The sequence below is a fragment of the Euprymna scolopes genome, chromosome 3 (assembly GCF_053919585.1).
Source record: "Euprymna scolopes isolate OS-2025 chromosome 3, ASM5391958v1, whole genome shotgun sequence".
NCBI classification, from domain to species: Eukaryota; Metazoa; Mollusca; class Cephalopoda; order Sepiida; family Sepiolidae; genus Euprymna; species Euprymna scolopes.
Window position 1 is genome coordinate 66921509 of NC_136484.1, and position 19071 is coordinate 66940579.

Genomic DNA, 19071 nt, shown 5'->3' on the forward strand with positions numbered 1-19071 from the left:
AATGCCCATACCAGTTACTGACCAGTACAAATTCTTAGGGATTTTATTTGACAAAAAGTTAACATTCATCCCACACATAAACTATCTGAAAAAAAAATGTAACAAAGCTGTAAATCTTTTGAGAGTGGTAGCACATACCGATTGGGGTGCAGATAGGGAAACACTCCTTAAACTTTACAGAGCACTAGTCCGCTCAAAGCTAGACTACGGTTGTTTCATATATGGATCAACCCGAACATCATATATAAAAAGCCTAGACCCTATTCACCATACTGGCCTAAGATTGGCCCTAGGAGCATACAGAACTTCCCCCGTGAACAGTCTATACACGGAAGCACACGAACCCCCACTAGATCTAAGGCGAGAAAAGTTAGCCCTTCAATATTTACTGAAACTGAAGTCTTGCCCAAACAACCCTGCATACCAATGTACCTTCTATCCTAAATATGAAGAACTCTTTAACATGAGAAGAAAAACTATCAAAACGTTCGGGCTCCAAATGAAGGAAAGCATTGAAGAATCGAAAATTCCAATCTCCAGCATTCACAACTTCATACTGCCTAAAACACCCCCATGGACCATGAAACAAGTTGAAATAAAACTCAACCTAAACAAAAAGTCCAAATCTACCACAAACCCTATTGAATACCACGACGAACTTCAACATTTAAAATTACAATATTCAGACTACACCTTTATCTACACAGACGGGTCTAAAAGCAACAATCACACTGGATGTGCAGCAACGTACCATAAAACCACAATGAAGAGAAACCTTCAAAATGAAGCATCTATATTCACTGCAGAGACTATAGCTATCGATCTAGCACTCAACATAATTTCAGAGGAAACCACCAAAAACTTCATCATTCTCACAGATTCTCTATCAGTCCTATTATCTATACAAAATCAAAAACAAGAAAATCCACTAACAACAAAATTAATAGAAAAAATCAATATCCTTTCAACTACTAAAAACATTATTCTTGTCTGGATCCCCAGCCATGTGGGGATCAAAGGCAATGACAGGGCAGATACAGCTGCAAAAAGATCTTCTCACCTTCCAACTGACAATTTTAAGATTCCACATACTGATCTTAGACCCCAGATAAAAGCATACATACAGGAAAAATGGCAACTGCGGTGGAGTCAGCAAGAGGGCAACAAATTATACTCAATCAAACCTGAACTTAAGGAACGATGTCCGGACATCAAGAGATCACGCCGAGAAGATGTGATACTGACTCGGCTGCGCATAGGGCACACCAACTTTACTCATTCTTATATACTAAATGGAGAATCGGCACCAGAGTGCATCCCATGCCAGGAGACACTCACAGTAAAACATATCCTAGTTGGGTGTGATGACCTTGCCCCAACTAGAAAATTATATTATACAGAAAGCAATATGGAAGACCTTTTTGAAAAGGTCAACTCAGCAAATATTCTAGCATACCTAAGGAAAGTAAATTTATATAAGAAAATTTAAGGAAATTTAAAGTCATCCAAATATACACATCCATGTATAAATACAACATTTAATTTCTTAGTTCAATTTTATAAAAAAAGGGAGGAAAGGCTGAAAAAGTCATTCCCCCCCTCCCAATAAAAAAAGTTAAAAAAAAAAAAAAAAAAGGACTCCGGCATTAAATGACCACATAGGTTGATATGCCGTAAAACCAATCAATCAATCAATCAATCAACACTTGATGATAGCAGCTCTCTGACCAAGGTTGAAAATAAATTCATTTAAGTTTTTTTTTTACAAATGAAAATTGTAAATTATGTTAATCCAATCATAAGCATAATATTTTGAATGAATCAATTTACACTAGTGATGACACGATTCCAGTATTTTTCCCGATTCCATACTAAATTCCCAATTCCGATACAATTCTTTATAAATCTCTAAATATTTAATTATAAAATGGCTATTTTGTTCCAATTACAATAAAAAAAAGACATCTTAAATGTGTATAGATTTTATCAAACATAAAAACACTTGTGATGAGGAGATCTATAGATTTTAGTTTTACTGGAAGTTTAAATCAATAAATATTTATTTTATTATTACTACCAGCAGTGGAAGATTTTTCTTAAACTAAAATATAATAAAAAAAGATATTTAAAGGAATCGTTTTGGTATCGTAAAATAAGCGCAAATTTTTCCAATACCAATTTTGATTAATCGTCCCAACACTAATTTACACTATCTAATAATGTCTATTTGAAGTAGCAGTCAGTTGGCATATGACAACATGAGAGGAATGTATAAGGACTTATTTGAGAGAAAGAGGTATAAAAACCTGGCCAGAGATAAGTTAAGAAGATAATTTCTAAACGCCATCCATGTCAGTAAAACAGAATTTAAACTAAATATGATGAAATTCATAAATTTCCATCTCATTTTTCTACTGATCATATTTCATCATTTCTACAGAGAATTTTTGTTTTTACTCTTTTTCAGTTTAAATATGGCTTATATTCAACTAATTGTATACATTAATAAGTCTAATAACTATTGTCAACTATTAAATAAATCAGAAAGTTGTTGACAGACAAGTGAAACCAATCTAGCTTGAATAACACTAAAATATTAAATGTTTTGCTTGGTCAGAAAATATGCTTAAATATTATATTTTAATGCTGATTTTGTATTCTAGAGCTAGTTCTCTATTGATTATTATATTGTACCTAATATGTAGTAATGATTTCGAAAATGTAGAAACTGCATAAAAGAATTCAGTGTAATAGTGAAATGAACCATGAATAAGTAATTAACTTGTTTTTCAAAAAAATATGCAAATTAGTTAACGTTCATGTAGTCTCTTGCATATCCATGACTGAGTATATAAAAAATGTTTGTAATAATTTTTAAATAGAAAAAGTTGGGTTTTAATATCAACATCAGAGCAAGAAAAAATTTGACTTCATAAATACATGGCCTAGTTTGAAAATATTGGATTTGTCTGTGTTCTATACCTTAGTTTTCTTACTTGTTATTCATTAATTTTTTTTTTTCAGTTACAAACAACAGAAGTTTAATCTTCTTCGAGAAGAAAATGAAGGTTATGCAAAATTAATGAGTGAACTTAATCAGGACCTTTCCGAGAGTATTTCATTCTCACAGGTTTTGGAAAGCATCAAGTCGCTTATTGGTAAGTTTTGGAGGAAAAAAATATTGTAAATTATTTTTGCCTGTATTACAAATGTCTTAACAATAAACTCTTAGGGCTCAAAATTGTCAATATTTTATGTAATACAGTAGAATCCCGGGATTTTTTTGTTTTTTGTTTCGGTAACGATGTGGAATACAATGTTTTTCTAGCCCCTGGTTACAGTATTTGCCCCGCCTTACGATGTACTGTATTTTGTTAATTTTTAATGGCGTATCTCGGAGTTGTACTGTACAAAACATTTTACATTATTTTCATGAAAGGAAAACAAATCAAATTTAGTGTTATAAAATTGACAAACTAAATTTTTAAGAGTTAAAAATTTTCCAATCTTATGAATTTTTTGAGTTAAAATTTGCAAATTTTTTAAAAATATGTAATGTTTTCCAAATTTTCTAATATTTTCATTATTGTAAATAATTTGAAAAAGAATTTTTCAATCTAAAATTTCAGGTTGTTTTGATCTTGATCCCAATAGAGTTCTTGATATTTTGTTGGAATCTTTTGAATGCCGTCCAGAATATGAACACTTTTATATCTCTTTGTTCCGGGCTTATATGAGTGAGCAAAAGACTCTATGCCACGTGCTGGGATTCAAATTTCATTTTTATCAGGTAATTAACAATTTTATTTTTTCTGTTTAGCTTAATAAAACTTATATTTTTAAATTTGACATCTTACACTAAAACTGAATTGATGAATATTTGTTGCCTAAAGTTTGTCTTATCAAGTAATAATACTATTTAATATATATCTAGAGATGGGGTAGAAAAGGCAGAAGGGATTAATTTCTGATTTTTTTGTATTTGACTTTGTAAATCCTCATTTCCTAATTCATACACTCTAAATCTAATCTGAGCTCAATGGGTGAACCAATGGGTCACATTTTCTCTGGTGGATTATGAGAGAAGCTATTCGTTTAGAAATTGGAATATTTTACAATTCTGAATTTATTAGATGGATGCTAATTGTTTATATTATTTGTTTTGATCGGACTATTATTCTCATCTTGAATGTTATTTTTGCAATTCTTCGATCAGTTTGGCCTTTGACCTTTGTCAGGCATGTTGGGTGTTATCTTGGAAAAGAAAGAAGAAAAGTTACTGGCTCCATAAATGGTTTCGTAACCATGGCAAAAAAAACAAAAACAACTCCAAGAATACAAAACCATCTATGGAGCCAGTAACTTTTCTCCTTTCTTTTCCAAGATAGTGACCGACATGTCTGATGAAGGTCAATGGTTACACAGACCGAAACGTTGCACAAATAACACTCAAGATGAGAACAATAGTCCAATCAAAACAAGTAATATAAGGGAATATTTTATTTTGACTGTTTCTTTAAGTTTTTTTTTTTTTTTTGATCTGCAATATATTTGTTACTGACAAATTAGAAATAATGAATACTTTCTAAAATGCATGTGTGATGAAGAGTTTATAGTGAAACTCAGTTCAGTAGTAGAAGAGATATCCAAGATGACAAGAAGATTTGAGTCTAGTCTACCTTGCATTGCACTCATAGCTAGAAAGATGAGAGATGCATTCATACATTTCTCAAGTATATTTTCCTTCCGCTTGAAAATTTATGGCAACTGGTTCATATGCTTGTTTCAAGTATGATAGAACATGATTTCTTTCTCTTCACTCAACCTTCCTATGTCACTGAATGAGTTTAGTATGTCATCTGGCTTGCACACGATGGCGCAGATATGTTTTTTTATGGAAATTGCTCCAGACAAGGCGTGAAACTACTTGATGTAAGAAGCTAGCAAGGGATGATTATCGCAAAGACAGGAGATGCCTGTTAACTTTAGCTTTGAAGAGACCAAGTCTGTAGGTAGGAGAAAAAAAACGCAACAACTTGATAGGAATTTGAATATGTGTTGAGCCCTTAATTCATGATTAAACTTATCAATGAACAAATTTCATGTCTCATTGTCACCTGGTATTTTCAAATAGTCATTCATTTAAGTATTTTTATCATATTTATGAATTAATAGGCACCCCATCTAGTGATGGCGTCATGATAAAAATCCCTTGATAGCCCTGGTGAAGCATCAAGTATTCAGTTACCAACAAGATTTGAATTACACTACAAACTCGTGTAGTGAGTTCAATCTTGGCTGCAGCCACACTGGATGGATGGATGAATTAAAACTTTTTTCATTATTTTCTATTAAATTTTTTTTTAATAAATTTATATTATTCCATGAATAGTATGGTTCCATTATTGTACTTTAAACCTTTTATTAAGCATTTCAAAGAGATTTTTTTCTTTATAAAATGAATCATTCAAGCAATACAAATTATTATGTATTCCAAAATTCTTTTACTTTATGAAATGTTTTTGATATTTTTTTTTTTTAGTCAGCCGCTGAAGATACTCCAGTGTCGTTGTACCAAGTCGCTGCTTTGTTGTTGAAACATGGTCTCATTGAATTGGAGGATTTATACTCACATGTAAGTGTTTGATTACATTTATTGTTCATTCAATAAAAATCTTGCCCCCCAAAAAAATGCTTGGATGTAATTCCATACTGAGTGGCGGGGGTGGGGGGGGGGGATAAGGAAAAATTGTAATCCAGCAAACTTTTCTTCAGAATTTCAAAACATGTTGCATATCCAAACTATTTAAATTCCAATGCATCATGTGTATTTTTTAACTGATTGTAAATGAAAGGTCACTTCACTTTTAGCTGAAATTGATTTAATCAGAAATATCACTTTGAACTAGCTTGTTTAAAAGTATCAATACTTTGATATTTTTCATTATGTTATGAGAAAAAGTATATTTAATGCATATAAAAGTAGATGTATCTACTCAGTAGAGTCCAGGAGTCATTGTTGTCATTATAGTTTTAAAAAATGTCTAAATAATATGTAAATAATCGTGAAGTAAAAACTGAAAATATAAAAGAGATAACTCGTATTTTTTATCTTTAAATTAAAGTGGGCATTATCTTTCTTACATTTTGAGCTTTTTTCGGTGATTATTGAAAGTTGTCTCCATTTTAATAATCTTCTCTGCTGAAATAATTATTTTTGAAATGAAACTGAAATGATAAAAAGGAGAAAACAGAAATAAATATCAATTTCTCAGTTGTATTGCTATTTTGGTCTAACATGAAAAATCTGTCAAAATAATATATTATGCATTTAATAGCATTCTGTTCAAATTGTTTGTGATTTCCTTTTCTTTTGTTTGTTCCTGTTACATATCAAATCCTTTGATCTGTATTCCCTTTCTCCTGAATAGATTTTTACCTAGCTTTGGCACTATGCTCACTTCACTTTTTCTCTTCTTTCTGTTTACTTTTTACTTTCTATCTGACTTCAAGGTCTGCAACGTGCAACTGATACCAATGGTGTCATATGATGTTTTTCCTATCAAATGTAGCATTGCGATCATTTTTTTTTTTTATGCAAGTACCAAATCCGAGTTAAAATTCTGATATTGTAACAACACTGGCGATATTTGGATCTTTTTATGCATTTTTTTATTTTATAAAAAATAACTAGCAGGGGGTACCCGGCGTTGCCCGGGTGTTTGGCGGTGTGTGTGTGTTTAGAAAAAAAAAAAAAGTTTTAGTAGGAAGTTAGGATTGAACCCCGAAGCCTTGACGCGGAGGTGGAAACAAAAGCCAACCACTTAACCATCTCGGCCACAAGTGAGAGAAATTAGTTAGCGTGTTAAGTTAAGAGTTATAAAGCGAGTTAAAGAGGTTTGATTGACAGGTAGCCGCTAAATGAGGTCATCACAGAAGCATTACGATGACGTGGCAGTATTTTATTTAATGCAAGACAGCTTTTTGGGGTTTGTTTACTTTGTTTCAATGCAGGGCAGTTTTCGCTTCCCCAAGATGATGGGGGGGGGGAATAAGCTCCACATTTAAAGGGGGATGTCCAAATTGAATAGCAATTGTCTGATATAAGGAGAAAGTCCACATTGATCAAAAGTTGATTGCTTTCTGGACGTTCCGACGTGAAAGCTGCGAACATGCAACGTTTCAATTTAGTTTCACTTTATTTGTACTTAAAAGTCGAACAAGCAGGCGACACAGCGAAATAGCGCGATTTTTATAAAAGTCGATTTAAATAAATCTATACGCGACATGCGTTCACAAATCCTCGATATCATGATTTAGACGGTATATAAGAAGTTTTAAGACATAGTAAGCCCCTCGAGAATTGCGTCGATAAAAGCCTTTGCGAGACATACATAAAATGATCACACACATTTTGCCTTTTATATATATAGATTTAATTATACTTCATTTATTAGAAAAACAATTTATTATTTAGCAATTCAAATTTCAAGTTCTGCTATCATGTATTATAAATATGAATATTTTCAGTTAATATTTTGTACTTTCTATATTTTTATATGAAACTATTCCAGTGTCAAAAAAATGATTTATTTCTAAATAAAATTGAATATTTTCTTTTTTCCTTTTAGTTATGTCCGGTTGATACGAGCATTATTGAATATCACCAAAGAGAGTTGCTGGAAGCTAAACAGCTTGCCCGGAAGCTGAATATTGTTTGTGTATCTGACAAAGCAAATGAAAATAAAGATAAAGAAAATGACAATGAAACAAAAATTAATTTGGTAAGGATTTGTTTTTTCTATTTACAAATATTTTTTTATTATATAAGGCATAATTTATTATTGATGAGATTTAAGTGTAAATGATATATCTTTTCAATTAGCTTATAGCAATTATTTTGACATTTGAAGATACAAAACCTGTTTTAACGACTTTACTTCAAGTAAAATCTTTAATGGTAAGACTTGTTTAAATATGTTTTACATGTTTTAATGTAAGGTTACCTCATCTGAAGAATCTTACTGATCTTGGTGAGATTAAATTATGAGAAATGGCTGGAATTTTGTTTCTTAGCTTTTATTCTTACTCTGTATATTAGATTTAGCCCTCTTAAGATTTCTTACAGAAGTTACTCTATCCTTCACGGGCCCAACACACACACACACACACACATATATAATGTGTGCAATACTAATGGAACTATAGATGGGACAGAATTATAGTTCTGTCTTTAGGTTAATCATAAGGAAAGTTATTGGAGATAATTCCCTTTACTCTACATTAGCCAGAACATTTCAATGGCTCCGATTGTCACAAAGAAGCACCCTGTTTCAACAACTTTTTGGGACTGACCTTCACTTCTGTTCTGAGATGGAAGATGTGCATTAAATCTGTTGTCGTTGGAGAAATGCTTGAATCATTCTCCTGCTCTAGAAGTTATATCACTCTCTACACAATCCTCTACCGGTATAAGAGCCAAATACATCCTAAAATGCAATACGTTGTCACATCTAGGAATAAGCTGCTTAAAGCATCTTATCCTGCCTTGAGTTCAAAACTGGCTTCAAAACCTAGTAAATGATGCCCTTTTCTCTTCTCTGCAACGTTTTCCCCACAGAAGAGACATTGTGAGCCTGTCTCTTCTCTATCATTATTTTCATCAGCTTTAATCTATGCTCTTCCTTTGCTAAACTTTCACAAAAAGCACTTTTCTAGCTACAACACTGTCACGTTTCCCCTCACTCTCTATCCATACGTAAATCTAAACTGAGCTTTTATGAACAAAGCTTCTTTCTTAGACCTGCCAGCCTGTGAAACTGTGTTCCACTGGCCTGTTTTTCAGCTAACTAAAGCATGGTTATCTTCAAGTCCAATCTAAACAGGTTCTTGTTGAACCATCCTCTTAAATCATTCAACCCAATTTCCACCATTAACGATCATTATGCCATTTTCTCAGTTATCACTGTACACTCATTAACTCTTTCCTTTGAGTGGCATTCAGGCTTTGATAAGTAGCGACACTCTTGTAAAAAAAAAAAAAAAAGTATTTACCTGGTGATAGCTTAGACAACATTAGATGCATCTTAATAAAAACTGACTTCACTTTAATATCCATAAAAACTATATAAAAATTGATCTGCAAAGTACAAATATGCAACATACAGGATTAGATTTACAATTTTTTTTTTACATGTATTTGTTGTATCAAAGACTTTAGGAGTAGATGCACAGATGGATGTGCCAATTTAATTATGTGAATACTTCTGTACTCAATCAGTTGCTTTAATTATTCTCCAAAAGTAATTTTTCTAAAGTTTGTACATTATTAAATCAGAAATTTGGTATTCAATAAAAAAAATACTTATAAGACTAAAATAATTAGAATTATTTATGTCCTTTGTTTGTTTGGTTTTTCTAAAAGAATTTTACTTTTTGAAATATTTGTTTTTCTTTTTTCTTGTTTTGATTTCCAGCAAGACAGTAATCAGAAACTTGGCTTATGTAAAGCCTTGTTGAAAGTTGGAGATTGGCAGCATGCCAAGGCCATCATGGACAGACTTCCTGATTTCTTTGTGACTTCCCATCCAGCCACTGCCCAGGCTATGTGTGCCTTGATCCATGCCCTCATTGAACCTATATACAGAGAGTAAGAATAACAAACCTAACATTTATTTCCATACAAAAACGTGTAAATCTCTTGTACGTGAACAGTTAATCTGCATTTTCACTCTCTTCACATTTTAAAAAACATCTGAAGTCACATTTCAGTTTTATTCTAATACACATTGTTTTAGATTCATAGTAGATAAATCTGGCTAGTTTTTATAAACTAGCCAGATTTATCTCTTGTGAATAGAGAAAATCAAAAAAGAAGTTACATTACCTTATCTCTTCTCTCTCTACCTTCCTCTCTTCCTTCCCTTTTCTCCTCTCTTTTTCTTTCTTTCTCTCTCCTTCTCTTTTCCCTGCTCCTTCCACTCTCTTTTGAATGGGAAAAAAGTAATTTGCTTAGTGATCATAACAGTTAATGTATCCACAATAAATTGTGATTCTTTCAAACAGTTTACTGTTTTAAGTGATATATTTATTAATGAATGAAGATGAGAAAGGAATTTACAAATGATTAAACTTATTATAGGTATTCAGATGTAGTTGTAGTCATTCATTGATATTTTTACAACAATTTGACATAGTATGACAGTATCTTGCAGATACTGACACTGGGACATACAAATTTAAAGTTACAAATTTATAAAAAAGGACATTCTCTTAAAATTTTATAAATGCAATTTTTATCATCTTTTTAAGTAGATAATTTTTTTTTTATAGGAATACTGGTTTCCCAGCAGGTGTGCTAAAGAGAAAGGCAACAAGCAAAGATGAAGATGAGTTAGAAAAAGTTCATTCTTTCCTACAACTGCATTCTCAAATCTTTCCAATGATGTGTTACCTTGGACCACATGCTTCTTATGATGTTGTTCTTTTGGTGAAATTTATCAGAATTGGTAAAAGTTTTATGCTGAAGGTATGCAGCCTTTTTTATATTTAATCTTTTTTTTTTCATATGATTGATTGGCATCCTTTCTTGAAAGACAAGAAAACCAAATGTAATGCTGAGATAAGCAGGGAAGGCCTAGTGTCAAGAGTTTTTCTTCTAGAGAAATTGCCCTGTTAAGTCTTGTTTGTTAACCAGTCCAAATCTGACATGTACTCATAAGAAAGAAGTAATGTTATGTAACTTTGCACTACGTTACATACAGGATTATACATTTATGTCTATTTAAAGATTATGTTAAACTGAATATAAAATAAAACCCATTTTACAGAATATAGACCCTTTTTTCAATTTTCTGTTTGAAATTGATTCTGTTTCTACCAGGGATGTTGGTTCTTTGTTTGTTTGTTTTTCGTAATTCCACTTTAAAGTGACCTTATCTGTCAGTATGAGGAACGATCTCTACGAAACTCCTCTGTCAATCTTTGGCCTACAGGCTTGAAACTTGATATATATAGAATTTGAACCTGTGGACAAAATTCAATTTCATTTTTTGTCTGTAAAAATAGCTGCTAAAATTTTTAAAATTGGAACTTGACAGACATAAGTCAAGTAAACGTGTTATATTTATATCTTTAACAACGTTATTTTATTTCAGTTTTTGTATAGGTATGGATTTAGGTCAGACGGTAATGAATAAGGCTGGAGAGATATGTTTATTCTAACTGCTTGCACCCAAGTCATTTTTTTTTTTTTATTTAACTTTTGAAATCACTACTATATATACAATATAATAAGTGTTGGCTCTATAATAATTAATACAAACTCTTAATGAATTAAAATATATTTAATCATACTTTACAACCTGACTACGCCTAGTGGACATTACTATATATTGGGTACAATATAATAATCAATAGAGAATTGGCTCTATAATAATAATAAATACAAAGTCTGCTCAAATGAAAATATCATAGTTAAGTGTGTTTTACGGCCAGGTAACACCAGACGGTCTACTAGTATACAAAAAAAAGCCAAATGAACAAGATTTAAAATATGTGGCAAGCATAATATATGATAGATATTAACAAAAATGTGTGTGTGTGTGTATAATATATATATATATATATATATATATATATATATATATATATATTTACATTATTAGTAGTACCGGAATAATGCAATTTTTAAATATATTTTCTTTTAGTATTTAACAAATATACATTTCATAGAAAAATCATTTTTGTCTGTAATTATTTACATATATTAATTATTAAATAGTGAATGTAAAATCAACCATTAAAATATTCATTTACTAAAATTATGTATTTTTATTATCATTGATAGCGCCAAGATAATGCAATTAGTCCTGACGATGAAATAGCCTTTTATGGATTTCTCACTATATTAGACGAAGTGTTGTTGCCTAGTTTAACACTGCTGCCTTGCAACTGCTGCCTGTCAGAAGAACTGTGGAGTCTGCTTAAACTGTTTCCTTATGAACTTAGGTAAATAAAGTTTTATTTACTTTTTCTGTTGCTGTTATGTCTCTTTGGAGACACTTTTTATCTAGGTCAATTTACAATTTTGATTTGAGACATTTTTGTTAACTATCTCAATTTACAAAAGTTTTTCTAAATGGTTTATTATTCTGCTTAACTTTTGATTTTAGATATCGTTTGTATGGGCACTGGAAAAATGAAACTTATACTGCACATGCCCGGATGATTCATGCTAAGGTCAGCTGTTTAGAGAGAGCCAAGTATATTATGAAGTAAGTTTTCACATATATATTTCTCTTTCAATTAAAAATATTTTGAATTTTTATGTGAAAAATGAAATTATTGCTGTGTAGTATTTTTCTTCAAAGACATTCTGTCTCTTTTTAAAATGACTTTAAAATTGGATTTCAGATATAAGACTGAACTAATAGCTTTTAATGTTGCTAAAAAAAGATCTTGTAGTGAATAAAAGCACTTGCAATCAATATGTTCATCTTCTCATTATAACGTAACATATATATCAATATATTTTCTCCTTTTATGTATTATACATGTATGAAGAAATTTTGAAAAATATCAAAGTGTAGAGCTAGATAAAAAGAAAGGATGTCTTATAACAAAGAAATCAAAGTAAAAAAATTTTAAGATTTCAAATTTCTAAAGAAATGTACCTTTTTTTTTTTTTTTTTTTTTTTTTTTTTTTTTATAAATCTTTCTGCTTTTCCAATTCATTTCCATGTACACATATGAGTTTGTATGTGATCAGAGGTTTAAACATTCCTCACTCAACCAGATTTTTAGAAAACAAAAATTATACTGAAAAATTATCGATCTGAGCCCATCTGCAACATATGTGAGAGAGCCCTTTTATCTAAGGCAAGTTTTGTACTGTCAAAATAAGTATAACAATGTCCTCCCCCAATGGACTAGAAGAAAATTGTTTGATAAAGTCTGTAAAGCAGACATAAGGCATGAAAATTTACAGAAACTAAATCACTTTCAATTCCATCGAAAATTCTTTTGTCTGCCTTATTTGCAAGAGAGCCTGTTGAAGTAAAGCACCCCCAAAGAGTCAGTTACACGTTCATGTCAGATCAAACCAACTTTGGAGAGAAAATGGCCATTCTGATGCTGATATTGAAATTTACATTCTTTATTCAGGAATGGATCTCTTGAATACTCTCACAGACTATAGAATTGATTATATACAGTTCTAAACCTATCAGATCTATTGTGTTAAATTGCATACTAACAAGGTTAGTATTAATTCACAATTTTATCCTCTAAGCTATGGGTAAAAATAACCACTTTTTCTAAAAATAATCCATATACATTAATAGGTATTCTTTTGTAAAGAATAGTCCCAAAATAGTCGATATACCATGAAACTGACAAAACCAACGAAATCACTGCTACACAACCTACGAAATCTTGAGATATTGTATGTCAATTGTATGGTCTTATTTAAATTCACATGATTTTGGCAACATGTTTTGCTCATCTCTCTGCACAGAAGACATGCTTATTTTGTTAAAATTAATGCGTAAATATCAACGGTTGCAGCAAAAAGTGTCATTGTTGTTTTTTATGTTGGTAAAATTTAATTAAATTTGCACTAAAAAATAAAATAACTTTGTACTTTGTGTCTGGAGTAGATAAAAATAATTCGGTTTTGAAATTATATATGTTGTTATAGATTTTTTTCTTCTTCCTATTAAGGCGACTTTCTAAGGAAAATGTGAAACCATCTGGAAGACAGTTAGGCAAGCTCAGCCACAGTAACCCTGGTGTTTTATTTGAATATGTGAGTACGATAACTATATTTATAACTATCAAATTTATGAAAATAAAATTTGGAATTCTGATGTAAATGTCTAATATAAAAAAAAATGAATATAAAGATTTTTTTTTTTATAAATTAATTTGCTTCTTGTTAAGAATTCACGATATTAAAAAAATAAAGAAAGATCTCTACGATGTACATACCTATGACAAAACAAAAATATCATCTTCTAAAAATTATGTAAATTGATCAAGTAGTTTGATTTTTATAGAAAATAGCATTTCTAAGTGATTGATGGGAATTTGTAGGCATTACAACAGATCTCAAATTTGAATTATTGTTATCTCCCTTTATTTTTATTATTTTTAGATTGTTTTCAAAATGGCGGTCAAAACAGTCACTCTTCTGTTACTCATAAAATATTATTTTCTTTTAGAAATAAAATTATTTAATCGATTTATGCAATTTTTTGGAATATATTTTCATTTCGTTACAGGCAATAGCATCATGCAGGTTTTTTTTTTTGTCTTTTTTTAACATGGGGAATTCTGGACAAGAACTATTAATTTCAATTCAAATGCAACAGTTAAATAACTTTGAATAAAATATGGTATGCTTTATAATAGGAGAATTTGATATATTCAGCTGTTTAAACTTGTAATTTTGATTTTATTTCTGTGGAACACTACCGGAAGTAAAGCAAATTAGTTCCTTTAATTTATTTTACTTTTATTATGTATTGAATATGTTTTTTTTTATGATACTTAAAATTTTGTTATTTTGATTTCAATAATTTCATTTGTTATTTTTATACTTCCATAAACACATATTTATTATATAAATTCAAATGGAAACATTTCTATTTTTAAAATTATCTAAAAAAAAATTTTTATAATTTCATAAACATATTTCTTATTTTTTTTTTTTACAATTTTGTTATTAAAAGTGCAGATAAAGACTAACTGTGTTATTTTTATCTGTATAATTTTGTTAATTTTTATTATATACTTTTCAATAATGTCTTTTTCTTATATTTTATTTAAATAAATTGCTTCACAATAGAAATACTGAAAGAACAATAAAAGTGGAGAAACTGATTTACCTTGTCACCACTTCCGGTAATGCTCCGCAGAAAATTAGGAAGTATGTTAGTGGACTAATCCTTTGTTCTAGTTTTTTTTTTTTTTTTCATCTTTTTAAAATATAAAATTAAAGAAATTTATATGAATTATTTTATGCAATTATACATGTGTATTTTATTGAAAGAATTTAAACTAAATTGAAGTATGATTTTTTTAATAATTTCAAGATATCTTCTTGTTCTTTTCAGGTCCTCTCCCAGATTCAAAAATATGACAACTTCATTGTTCCAGTTGTTGACTCTCTTAAATTTTTAACATCTTTATCATATGATGTTTTAGCTTGTATCCTTAAAACAATCACATCTCCATATTTTCATGCATCAATATTCACATGGCCATTCTTTTTTTGAATGGTGTCTTTTATATAAAAGCAATTGCTATAAGTTATTATTCATTTGTTTGGTTGAGAATACACATGTGGGATAGAATGTGACTATAAAAGTCTGAGAGAATGTATTGGCAAAATTAAAATGGAAAAAGAGGATGAAACAAATAAAAACCACCATGGTGACATGGGTGAAGAAATATATTTATTAAGGCTTACTCAAGAGAAAAGACAACCTACAGGTAAAAACAAAGTATTTATACAAACATATATGGGTGATAAGAAAAGAGTTGAAATGGCAAAGACAAGGGCATTGAAAGAATAGAAGGTAAGCATATATAGAAAAACTAAGTGGATGAAAGGATAGATAGGTAGGAAAGGAGTTAAAGTGATGGAGGAGTCAGTAGAGAGCAACGATAAGCATATTAGAAAAGTCAAAATAAGAGTTGGATGGAAGGATAAGTAATTAGGGAATCATGTTTATTTATTAAAAAACTTTTGCACTTGTTTTTGGTTTTTAAAACCGTTAAATTTTACATTCTATATCAATAGTACTTTAAACAGTAGCCATTTTTATTACTATAGAATTTTTTTTTGGGGGGGGGGGGATAAGAATAAGGAAAATATGAGAGAAATCATGGCATTGCTTGATATTGTTTTAATGTGCAATTAAAACTGCTACCACAAGTTGTTGCCACCAGATGATATATGCATATTTGATTAACACAGTTTGAGCAATGTTAAACTTTTGGTTCTATTCAAATGTATGCAAAATGAGTGTGTTTTCAACATTGCCTACATTAATTGCTCTGTTATGCTTGTAAATCCATTTGTCATGGGGACATTGAGTTTCAGTATAGTGGTTGTTGAATTCAGTACATGGCATTACACATTTTATAGGATGCCGACATCCTTTGTGTTTGAATAAGTGTTCATAATTATTTTCCGTCCGTTATTAAATATATTTTCCAAAATATTTTGTTTATTATTCTTAACCATCTTGAAGATTCTATTGTTGAGGCAGTTGCCAATCCTGACCGTGAGAGACTAAAACATGATGACACAAATATATCGTTGTGGCTTCAGAGTAAGAAATTTTTTTATTTTATGTCATTTTAACTTTGCATTTTTTTTTTTTTTTTTCACAAGAAAATGTGGATTAAATCTCACTGAAATAATAAGATATTTTTTTTTTGTTTTATTTGACATTTTACCAAATGTATTGATATAATTGATTCTAAAATATATGACATTTAATAAGTTTGCAGCAATATTTACAATGTAACAGCAGTTTGTTGTGAAATAGCTTTAGAGTTTTGCTGATGTTTAATTAAAAGGTTTGTTTTTTTAAGGAAAATTTGCTTCTTAATTAGTAAAAAAAAAAAAAAAAAAAATTGTCCATTATCCATGATGCACAATTAGCCTAATGGATACTACTGCAGACTATGAAATTGCATAAGCCGAGTTCAAATCTTCTTAGATCAAATTTGTGTTTAATTATGCTCTAATACTGGTGGAAAATATATGAACCTATAATTTTCTACAATCTATTAATAAAATAGTAACTTGTGTCTGACAATGAATCGGTTGCAGTAAGCATTGTCTTTCTGCTAATTAACTCCCAAAAAGGATTAAACAAGCAAACCCAATCAAAATATAATTAATTTCAGAGATATTTTTTCCCCCAATGTAAGCATTGTTTAAATTTTCATGAGAATTCTCAAGTTTAAGAAGACAATACAATGCAGAATTTTTTTTTAATAAATATTTATTTAGAATTAACTTGGTTTGGATAATATACATGATCATCAAGTATAGAAACACTTTGTATTTTTTCTTTTTTCTTCACAGCATGGTCTCACAAGAAAAATAAAATCTGTGATCTTTAAGAGCAATTTTTTTCACATATTCTAATCAACAAGACTGTGGGTCATGTAAAATTAGATTTTTTTTTCTTCTCCCATATAAACTTTGTCTAAATTAGTATTGGAATAACAAATTGTTTTTATGGTGTATGATGATGTATAACAGTGAAATTAAGTTGATTTTAAATTAATTTTTTAATTCTGTATTATATTGGCTTCTTAAACTTATAAATTCCAATTCACAATTTCTTTTTTTTTTCTTTTTTAAATAAATTTATTTTCTAAAGTCTATCAAAATTTTTTAAAAAAATTAAAAATTTGAATATTCTTAAAATGCATTCTAAACTTAAATATGATGAACTAATAATATTTATGGAAATGCATGAATTCATGTAAAAATAATATTTCAATTAAATAATATTCCAGAACTTACCAAATTATTATTTTATAAATATATTTTAGGCACAAAATGAATTATAGGGTTGATGTGCTGTTAAGCAAAAAATCCCTATCAAACTTCAGTGTATCATGACATGCATGAACACATCTATAAAAAAAAAACAACAACCTAAATATTTTTTATTACTTTGATTTTTTGTTTTTGTTGAGATTAGATGTTTCATGAATGCTTTCTAACATTTGTCTGATGCCATTTCACTTGTGCTGTCTGTTAAGATCAAATTTTCTTCAACAACCTACCACAATCAACATTGATGCGGGACACACTTCGGAGCAATTTTCTTCATCTGATATCTGGCAGCCAGAATCATGTCATTTTGACATTTCATCATTGATCATATTTCACAACCATGCACTAATAAACATTAAATTGTATATACATCAGATATTGTATACTTTATTTTGTCAATTTTCCTCCCGTATTGAATATCTCTTGTGTCTGAAAAAAAATAAGCATTTTAGTTTAACAGACCTTATTTTTGTGTTAATATTTTAAATTCAGTTAGTGTTAATAATTTTAAATGATTTTTTTTTTTGTAGAAATATCTTAAAATCTGTTTATAATTTGTTTTGCACAGGTTTAGCAAGTTTTGCTGGCTATATATGTAGGAAATACCCAGTTGAATTGGCAGGTCTCATGCAATATGTAACTAACCAGCTGAAAGCAGGAAAGAGGTAATTTTTGTTTATTTTCTAATTTAATATTTGAAAACTAAAAGCAGCAAAGATAATTTAATCATTTTTCAATTTTTTTTATTTCAATAGTTTAATCACTCACACCTTTATATTTTGCTTTCTTATATTTATCTTTTTATTTATTATTTTTTTTTTAGTCAGTACTGATTCTTTATTTTTTTTATTTTTTTCAGTTTTGATCTTCTTCTGCTCAGAGAAATAGTCCAAAAAATGGCTGGTATAGAAATTTCTGAAGAAATTACAGATGATCAACTTGAAGCAATGTCGGGTGGCGAATTACTGAGACAGGAGGTATTTACAGCTGTAAAAACTAACTCTGACGAGATAAGATATTATTTAATCTCTGATGTTAACTGGGAAAAACTTTTCTTTTTTTTTTTTTTTTTTTGTCTCTATCTGTTAATCTTCTGATTCTCAGAATTGGTTCATTAGTTTTTCACCAAATGTTGCGTCATGAAGTTATATGATTGAATCAAATGCTTCAAGAAAATGTCAGGGTGCAAAAATAACTTTATTTCTTTTTTCTTGTCTTTATTTCTTTTTTTTCCTTATTTTAATTTTTATTTTTTAATATTGAAAATTGCAATTACTCATTTTTACTCAATTTCTCCAAAAAAAAGTCAAAAACTAACCTACACTAAGTATTAGATGGATAGATTCTGACACAGAAAAGTGATTTTTTCCCCCTTTGTCAGAAACATCACTCATGGAATGTGAGAATTAAAAAACAAAGGGAAACAAGAGTTATGAGACTGCTGGAAGTTAACCCAAGATCCACTATCTTCAAGGAAATTAGTT

At 29.7% G+C, this 19071-nt stretch overlaps 1 protein-coding gene across 1 annotated transcript in view; it reads left to right on the forward strand.

Moving 5' to 3' along the window:
• Positions 1-19071, forward strand: part of LOC145255844 (THO complex subunit 2-like) — a 310358-nt gene that overhangs the window by 51782 nt on the left and 239505 nt on the right. The window contains exons 6-18 of the mRNA XM_080114588.1: positions 3025-3158; positions 3630-3790; positions 5543-5635; positions 7632-7784; positions 9477-9649; positions 10333-10528; positions 11849-12009; positions 12174-12275; positions 13723-13807; positions 15117-15210; positions 16260-16340; positions 18156-18252; positions 18447-18564. Coding sequence (XP_079970714.1) covers positions 3025-3158; positions 3630-3790; positions 5543-5635; positions 7632-7784; positions 9477-9649; positions 10333-10528; positions 11849-12009; positions 12174-12275; positions 13723-13807; positions 15117-15210; positions 16260-16340; positions 18156-18252; positions 18447-18564 — 1648 coding nt within the window. The remainder of the gene's footprint in view (positions 1-3024; positions 3159-3629; positions 3791-5542; positions 5636-7631; positions 7785-9476; positions 9650-10332; positions 10529-11848; positions 12010-12173; positions 12276-13722; positions 13808-15116; positions 15211-16259; positions 16341-18155; positions 18253-18446; positions 18565-19071) is intronic.